Source organism: Cyclopterus lumpus, chromosome 9 (genome assembly GCF_009769545.1).
Source record: "Cyclopterus lumpus isolate fCycLum1 chromosome 9, fCycLum1.pri, whole genome shotgun sequence".
Classification (NCBI taxonomy): domain Eukaryota; kingdom Metazoa; phylum Chordata; class Actinopteri; order Perciformes; family Cyclopteridae; genus Cyclopterus; species Cyclopterus lumpus.
In genome coordinates, this window is record NC_046974.1 from 16206419 (window position 1) to 16224037 (window position 17619).

The window sequence follows — 17619 nt, forward strand, 5'->3', positions numbered from 1 at the left end:
TAGTCCTATTGTTAATCTAGTATAACTCAAATGGAAGGAGTCTCTGTTTGTCTGTGTATTTTGTCATGTATCCAATCCACTTCACACAAGGAAGTGCAGAGTGTGAGTTCTTGACATCTGATCAGAGGCTGTTCAGAAAGGAGACGACCCGCTGAGTTTCCTGAATCTGTATCACCTGGGGTTCCCCACTGGACCGCCCCTTTCGGAGATTAGCAGCAGGTTGAGTCTATTAACTTCAATGGAAAGTGACATGAACACAGATTTTGACCGAATATATTGCTCCATAGTCACCAAAGTAAACATAGGACCCATTTTTGCCAGGCAGACAAATCAGGAGAACATATTGGAGACCTTCCTCTGACTCATCAACACACTTGCCTTCTGCCAACTAACATTCTCAAACGCTTTAGCTAACATATTTTTGCAACGCTATAAAGCACAGTATCAAGTGACACGTTGCTTGTATGAGCGAATTGGAAATCAACGGCTATAAGGCCAGGGCAAATATATTCAGCTTTTTAAACTAGAGCATATATTTATTTGGAAATTGTCACCACAAATGTAAAGCATACATGAATTGCAGTTTAGGAGCTAAAACGTTCTATCAGAGAATGACTAAGCTTTAAGTGTATGTTCAGAAATCCATAAAAGTATAGTTTGAGTCTGTCTGAAAAGAAGATATGAGAATACAAATGTGTCAGATGTGGCAATACTGTATAGTTTCTGATGAAAACAGGTTTGCAGATACAGATATTCTGTGACATTTATTTTGTCATTTATTTGTAACTTACTGTAACACTCTATGTTAGTTTATTGAAAGTAGAACGTTCCTTTGTGCAGTTTGATGACTAATGTTTTAAAGCCACTAATTGGTGGCATTATTACATCTGAATGACATCATACTGTGTTATATAAGGATATACAGTATGATGTTTTTTTTCTGACTAGGTTGGTTTATATCATGTTTTCACTTTGTGTAAAAAATATCAGCACCTATGTGTTTGTACAATCTGAAAATGTTTTTGTGTCTGTCCCCTGTAGGCCCCTGTAGTTCAAAGCCTGGAAACATCTCTTTTTTTATACACAGAACGTTTCAAATGAAAGTGACAGTATGTTAGCAGAACACTAAGAAAACAAATCAGACAACCATCATACAAAGAATGTCTCACTGCGCTGAAAGAGGCCGCTCATTCTGAAAAAGGGGCAAATAGTAACAACACACTCACTCACACAATCACACAGATGGAGATGTGGTTGGGCGTCGTGCCAGATGCTCCGAGAGAAGGAAACTCACATTCTTGTAATGGGGAGTCATCAAGTATCAGGTTCCATAGACTCTGGCAAAGACTGGAGAGCCCCCTCACAACCCACCACCCCATCACACCACACACACACACACACACACACACACACACACACACACACACACACACACACACACACACACACACACACACACACACACACACACACACACACACACACACACACACACACACACACACACACACACACAAACGCATGCATAGGGGCACTCTATAGTCCTGTACCTTTTGTGTGTGCATGAGGGTCAGTTAGCTGAATGAAAACACAGAATTGCTGCCTTTTCTAATCTTGTCAGATCTCTCTCTGTAGAAGTAAAGGGCAGAAGGGTCTGATCCTGCATGCATCTTTGCCTGATTAGTTTGATTTTGCAGAGTTTGTGTATTATCTATGAGAAAAACTTCTCAGTCTGTCGTGAAAAAGCTGCTTGAAGATCCAGAGGAATTTATTGGATTGATCCAGTGCGAGGTCTACAGGTCAAGTGATCATGAGGAGAGGAAGGAAATAAAGACGCAGTTGATGTGTCATTTCTCATCTTTCCACTAGATGTCCCTGTCAACCTAATCTTCTAAAGCCGCTGGTAAACAAATCAGTGCTCAGATTTTCCATTGACATTAAAGCCTTCAAAACTCCCATGTAAAACTACTTGTAAATGTACTGGACAACTTTGTCACAGAAGCTGGAAGTAACCTAAATATAGGAGAGGGCTGAGCACGGACTTCCTTTCTAACAACCCTCTTAGAAAACAACCTGTTGGCTGTTACAGACATTTGCTTTAACGTGACAACAATTAGACATCTTACGGAGTACAGCAACTTCCTGATATGCTAGGATGTCAATTTCTGAGAATTTGGCAAGTTGACACGACCCATGTTACCTGCTCAAATGGCCTTCTGTACATGCCTCGTTCTTGCCTAAAAACACATACCACTCATGTGCGTCACGTTGAGCTTCTGCCTGTAGCACATCTACATCCAGGAAGACAGGTGCAACATGGCAGTAAAACATGAAGGTTGAAAAGTTGGTCCATTCAATAACTGAACAGACAGGTTCAATATCTTCTGATGATTAACATGATTAATATTCTGTCACATAACAGCATCTATAGGTGCCATTAACACTTAACCTAAAGGTTTCGCTTCACAGTAATATTCTTTTAATACTAAAATGTCTCTTAGGTCACCATCACATTTTTATAATATATATATTTTTTTGTATATATCACACCCTTGGAAAAAAGAAAAGGAGCTTACTGTTGAGAGAGAGCATTACAATGGAGATACATTTACTGAAAGTAATACGTAGCATTAGTGTGGTTGGTGTGTTTCTTGCATACTCAAAAATACAATAATACAGACTTTAATACAATATTTTGCAACTATACAACAGTGTTTCATGTTTGCTGGGAAAGACAAGTCTGTTAAAAAACAACAGTGAAACAACATGTGAAACCACACTATTTTACAACTCAAACTATTTCACGATTTGACAAAGGACAACAAACATAGCTGTCCTTCATTCCTCTTGTAATGAGTTTAAGAAAAAAGTTGGAAATTTCTTTCAGGCTACTCCTCATCCTTCTTTTGCGATGACTAGATGTCTGCAGCAGCAATCAATGCTGCTCATCAGCTCAGTAACTATACTGTAATTGTGTTTAATGACTAAATAAATGCTAAAGGAACAAACAAACCATTCTGCCCTCGCATTATCCATCTGTAAGTCTGCGTGTGCGCATGCGTGTGTCTGCTGTTGATGACTTTGATATCATGTCATGATGCTAATTTTGTAGAACAGAATAAATATTTACAGAAGTTGTTAGCAGTTATACCAAAGATACATTTCCATTCTAAAATCCTCAGATGGTTCAAATGATCTATTAATTTACCAAAAATTACAACAAAAAACATTTTACCAATAATATTATTAATTTCTCATGATTTTGGCTTTTATTAGATTAGTAGCTTTGATTTGATTTAATGTTTGAGAAACATGTAATATAAAAGGGCATTGTTTACAGACTATAGGCCACTTTCACAGTAAACATTTTGTCTTGGGTGAGCATAGGTGATACTAATAACATTAACGCCACCTCTATTAAGTAGGCTATCCTCCCTGCAATGATAATCTAGTCATGGTCACATGACCTCTTGCACATATCCAGGTGCCATCTCACGTAATCTCAAGTAGAAAAGCGATGTGAAATCAAGTCCACACTCAAACACATTATGTTCCCAGTAAATTAGAACACACGGCATGTAGCTACATTGGGATTGACAGGTCGCTCCCAGAGCTGTTATGGCATCTCCACCATGGCGTCACTCCTCCAAATATACACTTACTGCTTGCAAAAAGCCAAGATGATGACGACCCTAATCCAAGATGACGACGGCTAAAACCAGAATTCTAGGCTTCAAAATGTCAGTCCACAAACTAATGGGTAATGTCATGACTGCCACACCCACTTGTTATTCACAGTCTGTAGTATTAGTATGGTTCTAATCAAATAATTAAATTCATTGCACACAACAACGTTTTTGTAGCGTGTTAAACATACAGTAGTCTAAACATGTCGCACTGTACAGCCCAACCTTGCACACACACACACACACACCTGAACAGCAAGGGGTTTGTCTGACAGTGTTAATTTGATTCAATGAGACTGTTAGGGTTGGTTTTAAGGCAGGACCCAGGTGCAGACAGGGAGACGGTAAGGTAGGTAAAGGAATGGATTTCATTCAGAGATCAAAAAAGACTGTGCCAAAAAGGCAATGAACACAACTATGCGCTGATGTCGTCTGTTAAAACCAGTAAAGAAGGAATATCACAGGGCTGACACTTAGAGACAGACAACCATTCACACCTACGGGCAATTTAGTTTCCACAATGAACTTAAGCTTTGGACCTGGAGAAAACCCACACTGACACAAGGAGAACATGCAAAATCCACACAGAAGGACCGTCCAGCCTGGGATTGAAACCGGGACCCACTTGCTGTGAGGCGGCAGTGCTAGCCAGTGTGATGTGTTTGTGCTTGTAACTATTCCATGTTTATCTTTAGGTTGATATTCAACGTTTAAGTTATCTTGAGATAAACAATGAGTAGACCTTAATGTGTTCTATAAAGATTATTTAGCATTTCAAATTGCTTGAAAATTGTTAGCTTATCTTGTTTAAGAGGTGATAATCCTAGAACTTCCTTGGGTGTGGCAAAATGATCACAGTACAGTGTCAGAGATTCCTGCACAGACTGATAGATGAGAGGTTGGGTTTCCTCTGTAGTCTGTCGCTATAAAAGCTTTCAGGGGAAACCTAAGTAGCGCAGCTTGAGAGAAGCCAGTCTGCGTCTATTCTGGAACATATGCCTGGATCACACTGCTCAAAGGTAGGAGCACTTGTAAGTGTTTTTCAAAGTCCAGCAGGACAGTACAATGCTACTAAACTTACATGAATGTGTGCCTGTTTGATCGAATGAACTAATATTGAAACATTATAGCTACACAAATTATCGTAGGTATATTATTCCCTCTTCTGAGAGCATTGGATTTTGATGGATGGTTAATTAAAATTCAATGAACTCAAATCATTGATCATAGTTGGTAGACATGGATCATTATGATATGCAGTAAATAAATAAACATTCTAATCATAATTTATAATGGACAATTAACATTTCTTTCTTTTTTCTTTCATTTTGAAATACTGCACAAATATATGTATTTGTTGGTATTACTTAGAATAAGTAGTGATGAAGACTTAATGTGTAGCTGAGTGACAACTGTTCTGCTCTCCTCTCAGGATATTCATAAGAGTATCAGCTGCTCCACTTCTGCTGCCTGCTCCTCTCCTGCCGCCACATTCACTGTAAGCCAGTGTTCAGAATTTAATGCTGTGCGTATTTTACATGCTTCAAACTGTCTTGGAATGAGATTCTCTAATTAATTTCTAACCAAATGGTGGCTGCAGGAGCTCCAGTCCCTGATGGCTAGCCCTGAACTGCCGACAGAGCATGACAACTCCCAATTGGACAGAAAGGAGGAGGACCCCGAGCAGCCAGGTCCAAGAAGTCTGCAGACGGCCAAGGCCCGCTTCCTCAAAGAAGTCTCCTACTTCTCTGGAGACATGAAGGTGTTTGGAAAATGGATGGAAAGTAAGTCAACACTATTTTTTTCACTTCCTCTCCTGGCCAACACAACAGCTAAATATGCTATTGCTTTATAAAAAATATAAAAAATGCTGTATGTTATAAATAACTTGATAACCATTGTACCGCTCCAAGCTGGGAAATACAAGTTAAATCACTCATTAGGCCGCACAACATCGCTGTAAAATGATTCGCATTCAGTGTTCATCAGTTAGGATACTCTACCTTGAGTTCAGTTACTTAACTAGAATTGAGAGTTATTTAAGGAGGAATTTAAAAAACGAGTCACACGCAACCATGTAACATGTTATATCCATCAAACACCTGTGACAGTAGCTTGAAACTGCCCCACAACGGTAAGCCAGCATATAGAGAGTTTAGATAAACAACCTGTTCCCCGTGAAGATAAGATACAGTATCACAACTTTGTTTCAGTCGACACACCTGTTGTTCATATAAGATATGGTTTCTGTGACCTTGAACAATCATTCAATCATTATAATATAAATAATAATGACGATCATTTTTTGTCATTATTTATCACAGAATCCCAGAATGTGAGCCTGAGAAAACTAACGTTTGCACAACATTCAATGTGGGAAGCCTCTCAAGCAGCTCTGGGCAAATGTCAACGCCATCTGTCTGTTCATTCTTTCTGTCCTCCAGAGCAGTTCTTCTTGCTGCAGTTGCTGGACTGGGTTTTACGTGGAGCTGCTCAGGTGATGTTCGTGAACAACCCTCTAAGCGGCCTCATCATTTTTGCTGGCCTCATCCTGCAAAACTACTGGTGGGCTCTCAACGGCTTTGTGGGCACACTCTTTGCCACCATTTCTGCCCTTATTCTGCAACAGAACAGGTTAGAAGAAACTGATCCTGCAGATATTAATACATTTAATCTTTACTTTGTTGTTTCTGTATATAAAGTTGGATGTGTATTAACACTCACGTACAGTCCACGTACTTTCATTCACACTAAATCCCCATGACACTCAGTCACAACAACAGTCGGCCAGCATGATTGCTGAGTATACTGACATGTTTATTTATATTGAAAAAATATATACATAACTGGATGATTATTTCCCTATTGGTAGAGGAAAGTGAAATGATTATGTATGACGATTTTACAAAGTTTTGTATAGCAGAATATGTTGAATGAATCCATTCAAATAACTTTTCATTCAGAGGTGCAATAGCTGCAGGGCTGTATGGATACAATGGCATCCTGGTGGGTCTTCTGATGGCGGTGTTCTCCAACAAAGGAGACTGGTACTGGTGGCTCCTGCTACCAAACATCTTCATGTCCATGATGTGGTGAGTAACTAAATTGCCAAATGATACAATGATGCAGCATATTAATTTCATAAGAAATGAGAGGCGAAAGTCGTAAGAAAGTCGAAAAATTAAATAAAACATGACATCTAAAATGTCAAAACTGATCAGTTTACAGTAGTGACCATATACATATCCTGAAGTCTCAGCACTTCCAGTTTTCATTAGCCTGACCTCAGTCAATCATTGCTGATTCTGTCAGCCCTAAATATTATATTATGTGGAGAGAGCATTGTAGACAGTATTACAGTGGTGCTCAAATGTGTTGAAGCATGAGCTAGGAAGGTGATTGAGATATAAGCACACATTTTAATACATATACTTAAATATTAGGGTGAGTTAAACGCGGATTACATCTAATACTGGTGATGTTGTATATTTGTGTTTCAGCCCGATTGTGTCCAGTGCCCTGGGATCTATTAACAGTCGATGGGATCTGCCAGTGTTCACTCTGCCCTTCAACATCCTGGTGTGTCTCCACATGGTTGCCACTGGACACTTCAACCACTACTTCCCCCAAGTCCTCATTCAGCCTCGCTCAGAGCTAGCCAACATCACCTGGGCTGAAATCGACGTAGCCCAGGTCAGTGGCAGGCCAGGATTTGTTTATTCACGCTACATACCTAGTATACTGTAGATGCTTTGCACTTCAAGATCAGATGTGTTTACCTTTGAGCTCATGGCATTTCAACATTATGTCACTCATCAGCTCTTTTGAAACATCTTCCCTGCAAGGTATCTGATTGACAGTTTCTGTAGGAGCTATGTGTAATTACAATCCGACATTTAATAAGTGCATGTAAGAGTTGTGTAGGTGCATCAAAGCTGACAGAGAGTGACATAAATCAATCAGTCTCTTTACACCCCCGCACGGGGTTCACTAAGACAACATGAGTGGACACACATGGGGTTGTAAATCATGCTGTTGTGGATCTACAGTTATGCAACCTTTATTTGCCTCTTCAGCTGTTCATGTCAGTGCCTGTGGGAATAGGCCAGGTCTACGGCTGTGACAACCCGTGGACCGGAGGAATCTTCATTATCTCACTGTTCATTTCCTCCCCTATCACCTGTGCTCATGCTGTCCTGGGATCTGCCGTAGGCATGGTTTCAGGTGAGAAGACAATACCCCAGGCGAATGCAAGTCATTCTGTCCTTACGCTTAAAGAGCTTGCAACTACAAACAACTAATTTTTTTACGTGCTTTCAGAATGAATTCAAGTCACAATCAATATGTTCCAACCACAAGATGAAATCCCCCCCAAAATCCATGCAAAAATTACCAGTAGGGTCATCATTTATTAAGATAATCCAACTTTAAACGTATCTTGGCATTTCTTTGATTGCTGTCATTTAACATTTTGCAGGCTTGGCACTGGCAGCACCTTTTGGAGACATTTACTTTGGCCTCTGGGGATACAACTGTGTGTTAGCCTGCATTGCCATCGGAGGAATGTTCTACGCTCTCACCTGGCAGGTGCATCTGCTTGCTATCACATGTGGTTAGTCGACATCTGGAAGTTAAAACTATAAACTATCTATACTATCTATAAAACGACCAGATATGGACATGAATGTCATCTCACAGTATCTCTCTTCTTTTCCTCAGCTTTTTTCTGTGCATACCTCGGCTCAGCCATTGCCAATATCATGTCCGCGGTAAGGTTTTTCTCATTCTTATTTTTTATATCAGCCCATAATAAACATAAGTTACTCACAGCAACATGATTTGTTTTTCATTTACAGTTTGGTCTGCCAGCCTGCACTTGGCCTTTCTGTCTCTCTGCCCTCACTTTCCTCCTCTTAACCACGGGGACTAACAAGATCTTTAAGCTACCGCTGGCTAAAGTCACTTACCCCGAGAAAAACCTGGGCTTCTTCTGGAAGCTAAAGAAGCAGGAGAAAATGAAAAAGGCTGAGAAAGAGAAGAAAGAAAGGAAGGAGCAGAAGAACACCATCGAAGAAGAGATAATACTGAACGAGAAAGAGCAACTGAGACTGGAGCTTGAAATATTGGAAGGAAAGAGAGCAGCAAGTGAGGCATGAAACTGACGAGACACATGTCGAAGGCTTTGGACCTGGGGATGAACAGCAGGGTACTGAAGAGATCAGACACAATGACCTAACCAAGGTCACTGTTGCTGATAATGTTTAATACTGTATGTATGCAGCGGGAGAGATACAGAGGATGGAGATAAACACTCCATCTTGCTTAAATTGGCATCCTCCAAAAAATAACACACCACCAAGCATGTATATGAACTTAACGGTTTAATTAACAAACACGTACACAAGCAAACCTCTTGTTGCATGAAATTTAGGAAGTCTTTCGACTCTATTTATCATATAATAATCGTAAAGTTATGTTAATGTTCATATTAACATTATTGTGTACCATTGTATTTTGATGCTTTGGTAACATTTTTTTTGTTTTTACTTTTATGTCAATAAATCCAAACTGAATTGAAATGAATTGGAAACAGTAATGGAACTTTTATCATTTAAGGGCTGAATAATTTCTGTGGAAATATTGTTTGTGGGCCATAATCTAATATAATAAAGTATATATGAGATTAGCACCTGACACATCAGTCTTGCATGCCTTCTAATAACTGCAACATGTCTCGATGGTACACCGAGACTACCCAAACTTTAATTAAACAATAACCTAAGCGACAAAAAGATCTGGCTTGATGATAAGAGTTCTGATATTATGCGTGTGTTTGTTGAAATGTAATTATGATACTGTATATATATATATATATCATTATCATATAATAATCGTAACGTTATGTTAATGTTCATATTAACAGTATTGTGTACTATTGTATTTTTATGCTTTGGCAACATTTTCTTGTCAATAAATCCAAACTGAATTGAAATGAATTGGAAACAGTAATGGAACGTTTATCATTTAAGGGCTGAATAATTTCTGTGGTAATATTGTTTGTTGGCCATAATGTAATATAATAGTAATATGTGGAAGATGTAGACCACATTTGATTTTTGATTCAGCCTTTTGATATCTTTTGATATCTGATTCCTTCTGCATTTGATTCAATACCACGTCTCAATGTGACGGAGGACTCCTGTGCTAACTTTAGTCCGTCCCAGATTGATCATATTGTCGATAGTGCTACAGGCTCACTGAGAATGACACTAGACTTGATAGCCCCACTGAAGAAAAAGACAGTGAGGCAAAGGAGGTTTGCTCCCTGGTATAACCCTCAGACCCGCGACCTAAAGCAAACTTCACGAAAGCTCGAAAGTATATGGCGTTCCACCAATCTGGAAGAATCACGCTTAGTTTGGCGAGATAGTCTTAAAACGTATAAAAAGGCTCTCCGTAATGCCAGAGCAGCCTATTACTCATCAGTAATAGAGAAAAATAAGAACAACCCCAGGGTTCTCTTTAGCACTGTAGCCAGGCTGACAGAGTCACAGCTCTGTGGAGCCGTGTATTCCTATAGACCTCAGTAGTAATGACTTCATGAACTTCTTCAATGAAAATATTTTAACTATTAGAGGCAAGATTGATGATCTCTTGCCCTCAACTACTGCCGATCTGTCATCAAGAGGAGTGGCCTTGGAAACGGCTGTATGCCCTGGTGTATATTTGGATAGCTTTTCTCCCATTAACCTAGACCAATTGTCCTCAATGGTTTCTACTTCTAAACCGTCTACCTGTCTCTTAGACCCCATCCCAACGAGGCTGCTTAAAGACGTGTTGCCTTTAATTGGCACCTCTCTGCTGGATATTGTTAATGTGTCTTTGCTAACAGGCCATGTACCACATTCCTTCAAAGTAGCTGTAATTAAACCTCTCCTGAAAAAGCCCACTCTTAATCCAGAGGTGTTGGCTAACTACAGACCAATCTCTAACCTTCCCTTCCTCTCTAAGATCCTTGAGAAAGTAGTCGCAAATCAGTTGTGCGACTTCCTACATCAGAATAGTTTATTTGAGGAGTTTCAGTCAGGATTTAGAAAACACCACAGCACAGAGACAGCACTGGTGAAAATTACAAATGACCTCCTAATTGCATCAGATAAAGGACTCATCTCCGTACTGGTATTATTAGACCTTAGTGCTGCGTTCAACACCATTGATCATGACATCCTATCCGTCGATTGGCATTTCAGGTACCGCACTAAGTTGGTTTAAATCCTATTTATCAGATCGATCTCAATTTGTATTTGTAAACGATGAAGCCTCAATGACCACCAACGTTAATCATGGAGTTCCACAAGGTTCTGTGCTTGGACCAATTTTATTTACCTTATATATGCTTCCTTTGGGCAATATTATCAGGAAACACTGCATAAACTTTCATTGCTATGCAGACGATACTCAATTATATCTATCGATCAAACCAGAGGAGACCAACCAGCTCGCTAAAATTCAAGAATGTCTTAAAGACATAAAAACATGGATGACCTGCAACTTCCTGATGTTAAACTCAGACAAAACTGAAGTTATTTTACTGGGCCCTGAACACCTCAGAGATCAATTATCTGGTGATGTGGTTTCTGTAGATGGCATTTCCCTGGCATCCAACACCATTGTAAAGAATCTAGGCGTTATCTTTGACCGAGACTTGTCCTTTAACTCCCACGTTAAGCAAATCTCAAGGATTGCATTTTTTCATCTACGTAACATTTCAAAAATCAGGCACATCTTGTCTAAAAAAGATGCAGAAAAGCTGGTTCACGCGTTTGTTACTTCCAGACTAGATTACTGCAACTCCTTATTATCAGGCTGCTCTAATAAGTCTCTTAAATCCCTCCAGTTGATCCAGAATGCTGCAGCCCGTGTACTCACAAAAACTAAGAAAAGAGATCACATTACTCCTGTATTAGCTGCCTTGCACTGGCTCCCTGTAAAATCAAGAATCACATTTAAAATTCTTCTCCTCACCTACAAAGCCTTGATTGGTGATGCACCATCATATCTTAAGGAGCTTGTAGTACCATATTGCCCCACTAGAGAGCTGCGCTCACTAAATGCGGGACTACTTGTGGTTCCTAGAGTCCTAAAAAGTAGGATGGGAGCAAGAGCCTTCAGTTATCAAGCTCCTCTTTTATGGAACCAGCTTCCACTTTCAATCCGGGAGGCAGACACAGTCACCTCATTCAAGAATAGACTTAAGACTTTCCTGTTTGATAGTGCTTATAGTTAGGGCTGAATCAGGTTTGCCCTGGTCGAGCCCCTTGATATGCTGCTATAGGCTTATAGGCTGCTGGGGGATGTTTTAGGATACACTGAGCACCTATCTCATCTTCTCTTTCTCCTTATGGATGAATTTACATCTCTCCATTGCACCTTATTAACTCTGCTTCCTCCCCGGAGTCGTTGTGACTTCACGTCTCATAGGGTCCATTGGACCTGGAGGTGTCTGATGCCTGGTGAGCCGGCCTCCCGCGTTGGCCCTGCTGATACCCCGCCCCCCCTCCTCTCTACCTCCTTCTGTTTCATGGATTGGAGTTCCATTCATACATTGTCATATTCATGTAATGTGTTTATGTAACTTTGTAAATGCTGTTCATTCTGTACACATGACATCTATTGCGTCTGTCCATCCGGGGAGAGGGATCCTCCTCTGTTGTTCTCCTGAAGGTTTCTTCCCTTTTTTCCCTGTCAAAGGTTATTTTTGGGGAGTTTTTCCTGATTTGATGTGAGGTCCTGGGACAGGGATGTCGTATGTGTACAGATTGTAAAGCCGTCTGAGGCAAATTTGTGATATTGGGCTATACAAAATAAACTGAATTGAATTGAATCTTCCACATTTTTTAAATGTTCACAGCTAATGTTTTATGCTTTATTTAGACCTTCTCTGAGTTTATAATAGGTGTGTATTGCGCAGCCACGCTGGAGAGGAGTTTAAGAAATCTTGTGAAAGAAATATTTTAAACTTCCCAACATTCCCACAATTTTCACTCTTCCTTTTCAAGCACTGCAGTTCAATGCTTTTGGGCTTTAACATTTTTCAGGCAGGTAGTTTCCCATTTCTGTATTTTCATGCAATTCTTTGCGATTAATTTCAGCTTTCAGCATTCCAACGCATTTTTTGCAGGAAATACATTTTTTAGTTGCTAAATCAACTTTAATTGGAGAAAAGACTTTCCCCTGATCTACACATTCTTGCAAGAAACAAAGCAGGTCCGCCACCAAACACTGGAAAGTTGTATGATTTTCGCTACACAAGGCTCGGACGACCACCGCGGCTATCAGGATTAGCGACATGCCCTGCTCTCTCACCCTGGCTAGAGTGGGGGAGAATGCATAGGGGAGGGGAGGGGAGAATGCATAGAGCAGCACGTTTTGCCAATAGAGGCAACGTCCAACAGGGAGAAAAACAACGTACAGTGAGGCGAGGCAAAAGGATCCATGGCTGCCTGGCTGTATATCTGCCAAACTTGCTCTACCTCCTGTGGGTGGAGAGTCCACTCTCCGTACAGAGTGTTTCCTCGGGACAAATTATCTGCACCACAAAGTGATGATCTGAAGGGTTCTGCAGCTGGTTGACGTGTCCATGCCATGGGGTCAGATATGCCTCTGCCTTGTGTTTATACTTCCGTCATCGACTTTTCCTGTTTTTCCTGTTCTGTTTGTCTCTCTTAATTTACTCCAGTGGGTGCAAGGTTTCTGAGGTCAGATTAACTGATAAAGGGCTATGTATTTCTCTCACATGCATGAATCACCAATATCTATGGACTGTTTTCTGTTGAATGTGTATGATCCGAAATCATGCGTACATCATTATGTGGCATATTTTCGACCTTCATCTTGACTGGATCAGGGTTTTGATTTGATTAATTGATAATCAGAGAATATTAATAATTAATTGGTGGTGGCAGGGCCTGTTTGAATCTTTAAACCCAAACTATGTTAAAACTGGATGGAGATAACAGCTTGTCCCCAGAGAGTACTTTTTGGAGTAAACATAGTCACGAACCCTCAGAGCTTTATCATGATGCATCACATTTTTGCTTCGTGAAGCTTCACGTGCAGTTTGCCCTGAAGTGACTGCTGTTTAAATCACTGTTCTGATCTACTGAATACTGTCACAGTAGTTTTGGATGTGTTCATTGTTTTCCTGTAAAGCTAAACCATCCATCCATACATCCATTATCACCCGCTTATCTGGGGTCGGGTCGCAGTGGCAGCAGGTTCAGCAGGCCGACCCAGGCTTCCCTCTCACCGCAACACTTTCCAGCTCATTCTGGGGGATCCCGAGGCGTTCCAAGGCCAGCCGGGAGATATAATCCCTCCAACGTGTCCTCGGTCTTCCCCGGGGCCTCCTACCAGTTGGACGTGCCCGGAAAACCTCTAATGGGAGGCGTCCAGGAGGCATCCTGACTAGATGCCCGAACCACCTCAGCTGACTCCTTTCGACACGAAGGAGCAGCGACTCGACTCCAAGCTCCCCCCTGATGTCCGAGCTCCTTACCCTATCTCTAAGGCTGAGCCCGGTCACCCTACGGAGGAAGCTCATTTCGGCCGCTTGTATCCGAGCTAAAGCTAAACTACTTGGCAGTATCATAGCTAAGTCCTGGAGCTGTGGTCATGCTGCAACACAAACATATTTGCATACACAGATATATAAAGTAGTATCAACCTCATTAGGACATGTAACCAATTGAATATACTCATCTTAAACACAACAGTGTATGCTGAACTGCAAAAAGAGCATTAATACTAGTCCAGGACCCACAACAGATGTTCTTTATGTGGACCAGTGAGAGAGGAAAGTTAGAGAGACCTCTTGGAGAGGGAAAGCAATATGGACCATGTGGCTATCCTAATATCTCAGTAGCATGCAGTTTTCACAAAATGTTAATGTCTGTCAGAAAGATTCAAACTTTTCCAACATTACAAATACAGAATTTCATGGTGAGCTATACTGTCAAAGTGTAATGGTCTGAAAAGCAACTTTGAAATGGCACAAAACGGCAAATTCAATTATTAGCCAATACTAATTGGCTAATTAGTCTACTTTAAGCAACACAACATCCTCACTGTGCTGACTTCTTGACTACAGCATCTCAAATTGTGTTTTAGACAGATTGTATCACAGTGGTTTCAATCACATGAGTGAATGCTGCTCCTGCAGTCGAGTTGCACCCTCTAAACAGCTCAACAAACATCACCAGCTGACTGATTAAAATGCAAAACTCTGCATTCTTCAGGGCACAAACATTTACAGGCTAGGTCTCACTAAACTTAAGAACTGGAGCGGCCACATTTCCATTCACATTGCTGATTAATAGCTCTGTTTCAAAGGTGAAAAGAAATAGAAGCAGAGACTGAAGAGTTGAGGTATGGAGCATTGTGTTGTTGTGTCTACTAATCCCAGCCACACTGCTCACGTATTACTCACATTTCCTCATTCAAAGGCTTTCTCCACAATTCTTTGCATATCAGTGATCAGGCGTCAAGTAATATGTAATCTCACCGGCGCCCCACATATCATTCTGATGCCCACAGAGCTGAAGCTGCACATGCAGGTGACTGTGACCAGTCCCGCTGATAGTGTCAACCTTGCTTCTCCATTTCGCCGGGCTGCATAGTTCAAATGGTTGTTGCTCTTCTAATAAGTGTTGTAACTGAATGGGGTCAACATTGATTGGTTCATTGTTTTGGTGGACTAGGTTTGTGACTCATGACGCATTTTGTTAGCAATCAGCTTGTTTGTACATGTCTAAGCCTTTTGTCATACTTAGATTGAGGTCATGTGATATGACCTGATACAGAGATCCTATCTGCTTTCTAACCATTTCTGCTCTTTAATCTCCGGTCCTAGAAGTATGAAATTATACTCTGACCTCTTACATATCTGCTGACTACATTCAGAGTCTGCAGATCACACAGTGTGTGATTGTTCCGATATGCTCACTGATGGCTGTATTCTCAAACAAAGAAGACATCCATCATGCGACCACATGTCAGCAGTGCAATGTAAAAATGCTTAACATAAAATAGGTGTCAAGTAACTTAGTGCATTCATGGAAGTACTGCACTCAACTTCAGTTTCAAAGTACCAGCATGATTCTAAAATGTTGTATTCTAAGAGTGCTTTTTGATGAGACTCAATACTTTTACTTTACCTGTGTCTAAAGTGTTGGTGTGTGGTGGCTGGGGCGTGGTTAGGCTCAGCTGCGGGAGAGGTGTGGGGGAGTGGTTCAGGGAACAGGTGCTGGGAATAGGCCTAATTGGCCTCAGCTGCAGGGGATCGAGGCCTGAGTGACTCTGCCTTGGATGGATACAGATGGAGGCACGAGAGAGGAGAGCAGAGACAGTCTGCAAGCGAATAAAGAATATTACGAAATATACTCTTGAGTATGCTCATCCTTTGGTGCTGGGGGGGAGAAACCTGCATGTGTCAGCCAGGAACCTGTTACATGGTGTTATTATTGGAAACAATAATACTGAATTGAAATAAATATGAAAACAATTATAGTATGATTCACACTTGCGATAGTTTCTTTGTATTTTAAGTGCAATATATGATGTATATGATCAGTTTATTGAGTATTTTAAAATATAGTTTTAAAAGGGTTTCCTGAGAAATCCATCTTGCCCTCCAACATATTAGATCTCTATCATCTAAAGCTGTATTAGTAAATGATTTAATATCAGACAATCACATTGATTTATTTTGTCTTACTGAAACCAATCACGAATATGTCAGCTTAAATTAATCGACTCCTCCAAGTCATATTAATACTCACATTCATCATGGCACCGGCCGAGGAGGTGGAGAAGCAGCCATCTTTGACTCAAGCCTATTAATAAATCCTAAACCTGGAAAACATTACAGTCAATTCTATTTGCTATACTGTACTGGCCACCAAATCCATATTCAGATTTGGACCTTAGTGCTGCGTTCGACACCATTGACCATGACATCCTATTACAGAGATTAGATCAGTCGATTGGCATTTCAGTTACCGTAAATTGGTTTTTAATCCTATTTATCAGATCGATCTCAATTTGTATTTGTAAACGATGAAGCCTTAATCACGGAGTTCCACAAGGTTCTGTGCTTGGACCAATTTTATTTACCTTATATATGCTTCCTTTGGGCAACATTATCAGGAAACACTCCATAAACTTTCATTGCTATGCAGATGATACTCAATTATATCTATCGATCAAACCAGAAGAGACTAACCAGCTCGCTAAACTTCAAGCATGTCTTAAAGACATAAAAACATGGATGACCTGCAACTTCCTAATGTTAAAAAAAAAAAAACGGTTAGACAAAACTGAAGTTATTTTACTGGGCACCTCAGAGATCAATTATCTGGTGATGTGCTTTCTATAGACGTCATTGCCCTGGCATCCAAGAATCTCGGCGTTATCTTTGATCGGGACTTGTTGTTTAACTCCCACGTGAAGCAAATCTCAAGAACTGCATCTATTCATCTACGTGACATTTAAAATATCAGGCACATCTTGTCTCAAAGCAATGCAGAACAACTGGTTTGCACGTTTGTTACTTCTAGACTAGATTATTACAATTCCTTATTATCAGGCTGCTCTAATAAGTCTATTAAGTCCCTCCAGTGTACTCACAAAAACTAAGAAAAGAGATCACATCACTCCTGTATTAGCTGCTCTGCACTGGCTCCCTGTAAAATCAAGAATCAGATTTGAAATTCTTCTCCTCACCTACAAAGCCTTGATTGGTGATGCACCATCATATCTTAAGGAGCTTGTAGTACCATATTGCCCCACTAGAGAGCTGCATAATGAATGAACAAGCATGCAAAGAGTGTCTTCCTCACTGAACTTCTGCTTGAGCTTCATATAAATTAAATAA

General features: G+C 40.5%; 1 protein-coding gene across 3 annotated transcripts; it reads left to right on the forward strand.

Moving 5' to 3' along the window:
- Nucleotides 1-4619: 4619 nt before the first annotated feature.
- On the forward strand, nucleotides 4620-9463 carry slc14a2 (solute carrier family 14 member 2). Of its 3 annotated transcripts, none has more exons than XM_034542679.1 (10): nucleotides 4620-4705; nucleotides 5119-5184; nucleotides 5287-5470; nucleotides 6131-6320; nucleotides 6650-6778; nucleotides 7187-7379; nucleotides 7763-7910; nucleotides 8164-8298; nucleotides 8406-8455; nucleotides 8543-9463. In XM_034542679.1, the coding sequence occupies exons 1-10, from the start codon at nucleotides 4682-4684 to the stop codon at nucleotides 8840-8842; spliced, it is 1419 nt and encodes a 472-aa protein (XP_034398570.1). In that variant the 5' UTR covers nucleotides 4620-4681; the 3' UTR covers nucleotides 8843-9463. The 3 variants fall into 3 exon arrangements, with proteins under 3 accessions (XP_034398570.1, XP_034398569.1, XP_034398571.1); XM_034542678.1 differs by having other exon boundaries at nucleotides 4659-4717; XM_034542680.1 differs by having other exon boundaries at nucleotides 4671-4717; nucleotides 8164-8273; nucleotides 8543-8694.
- Nucleotides 9464-17619: the final 8156 nt, after the last annotated feature.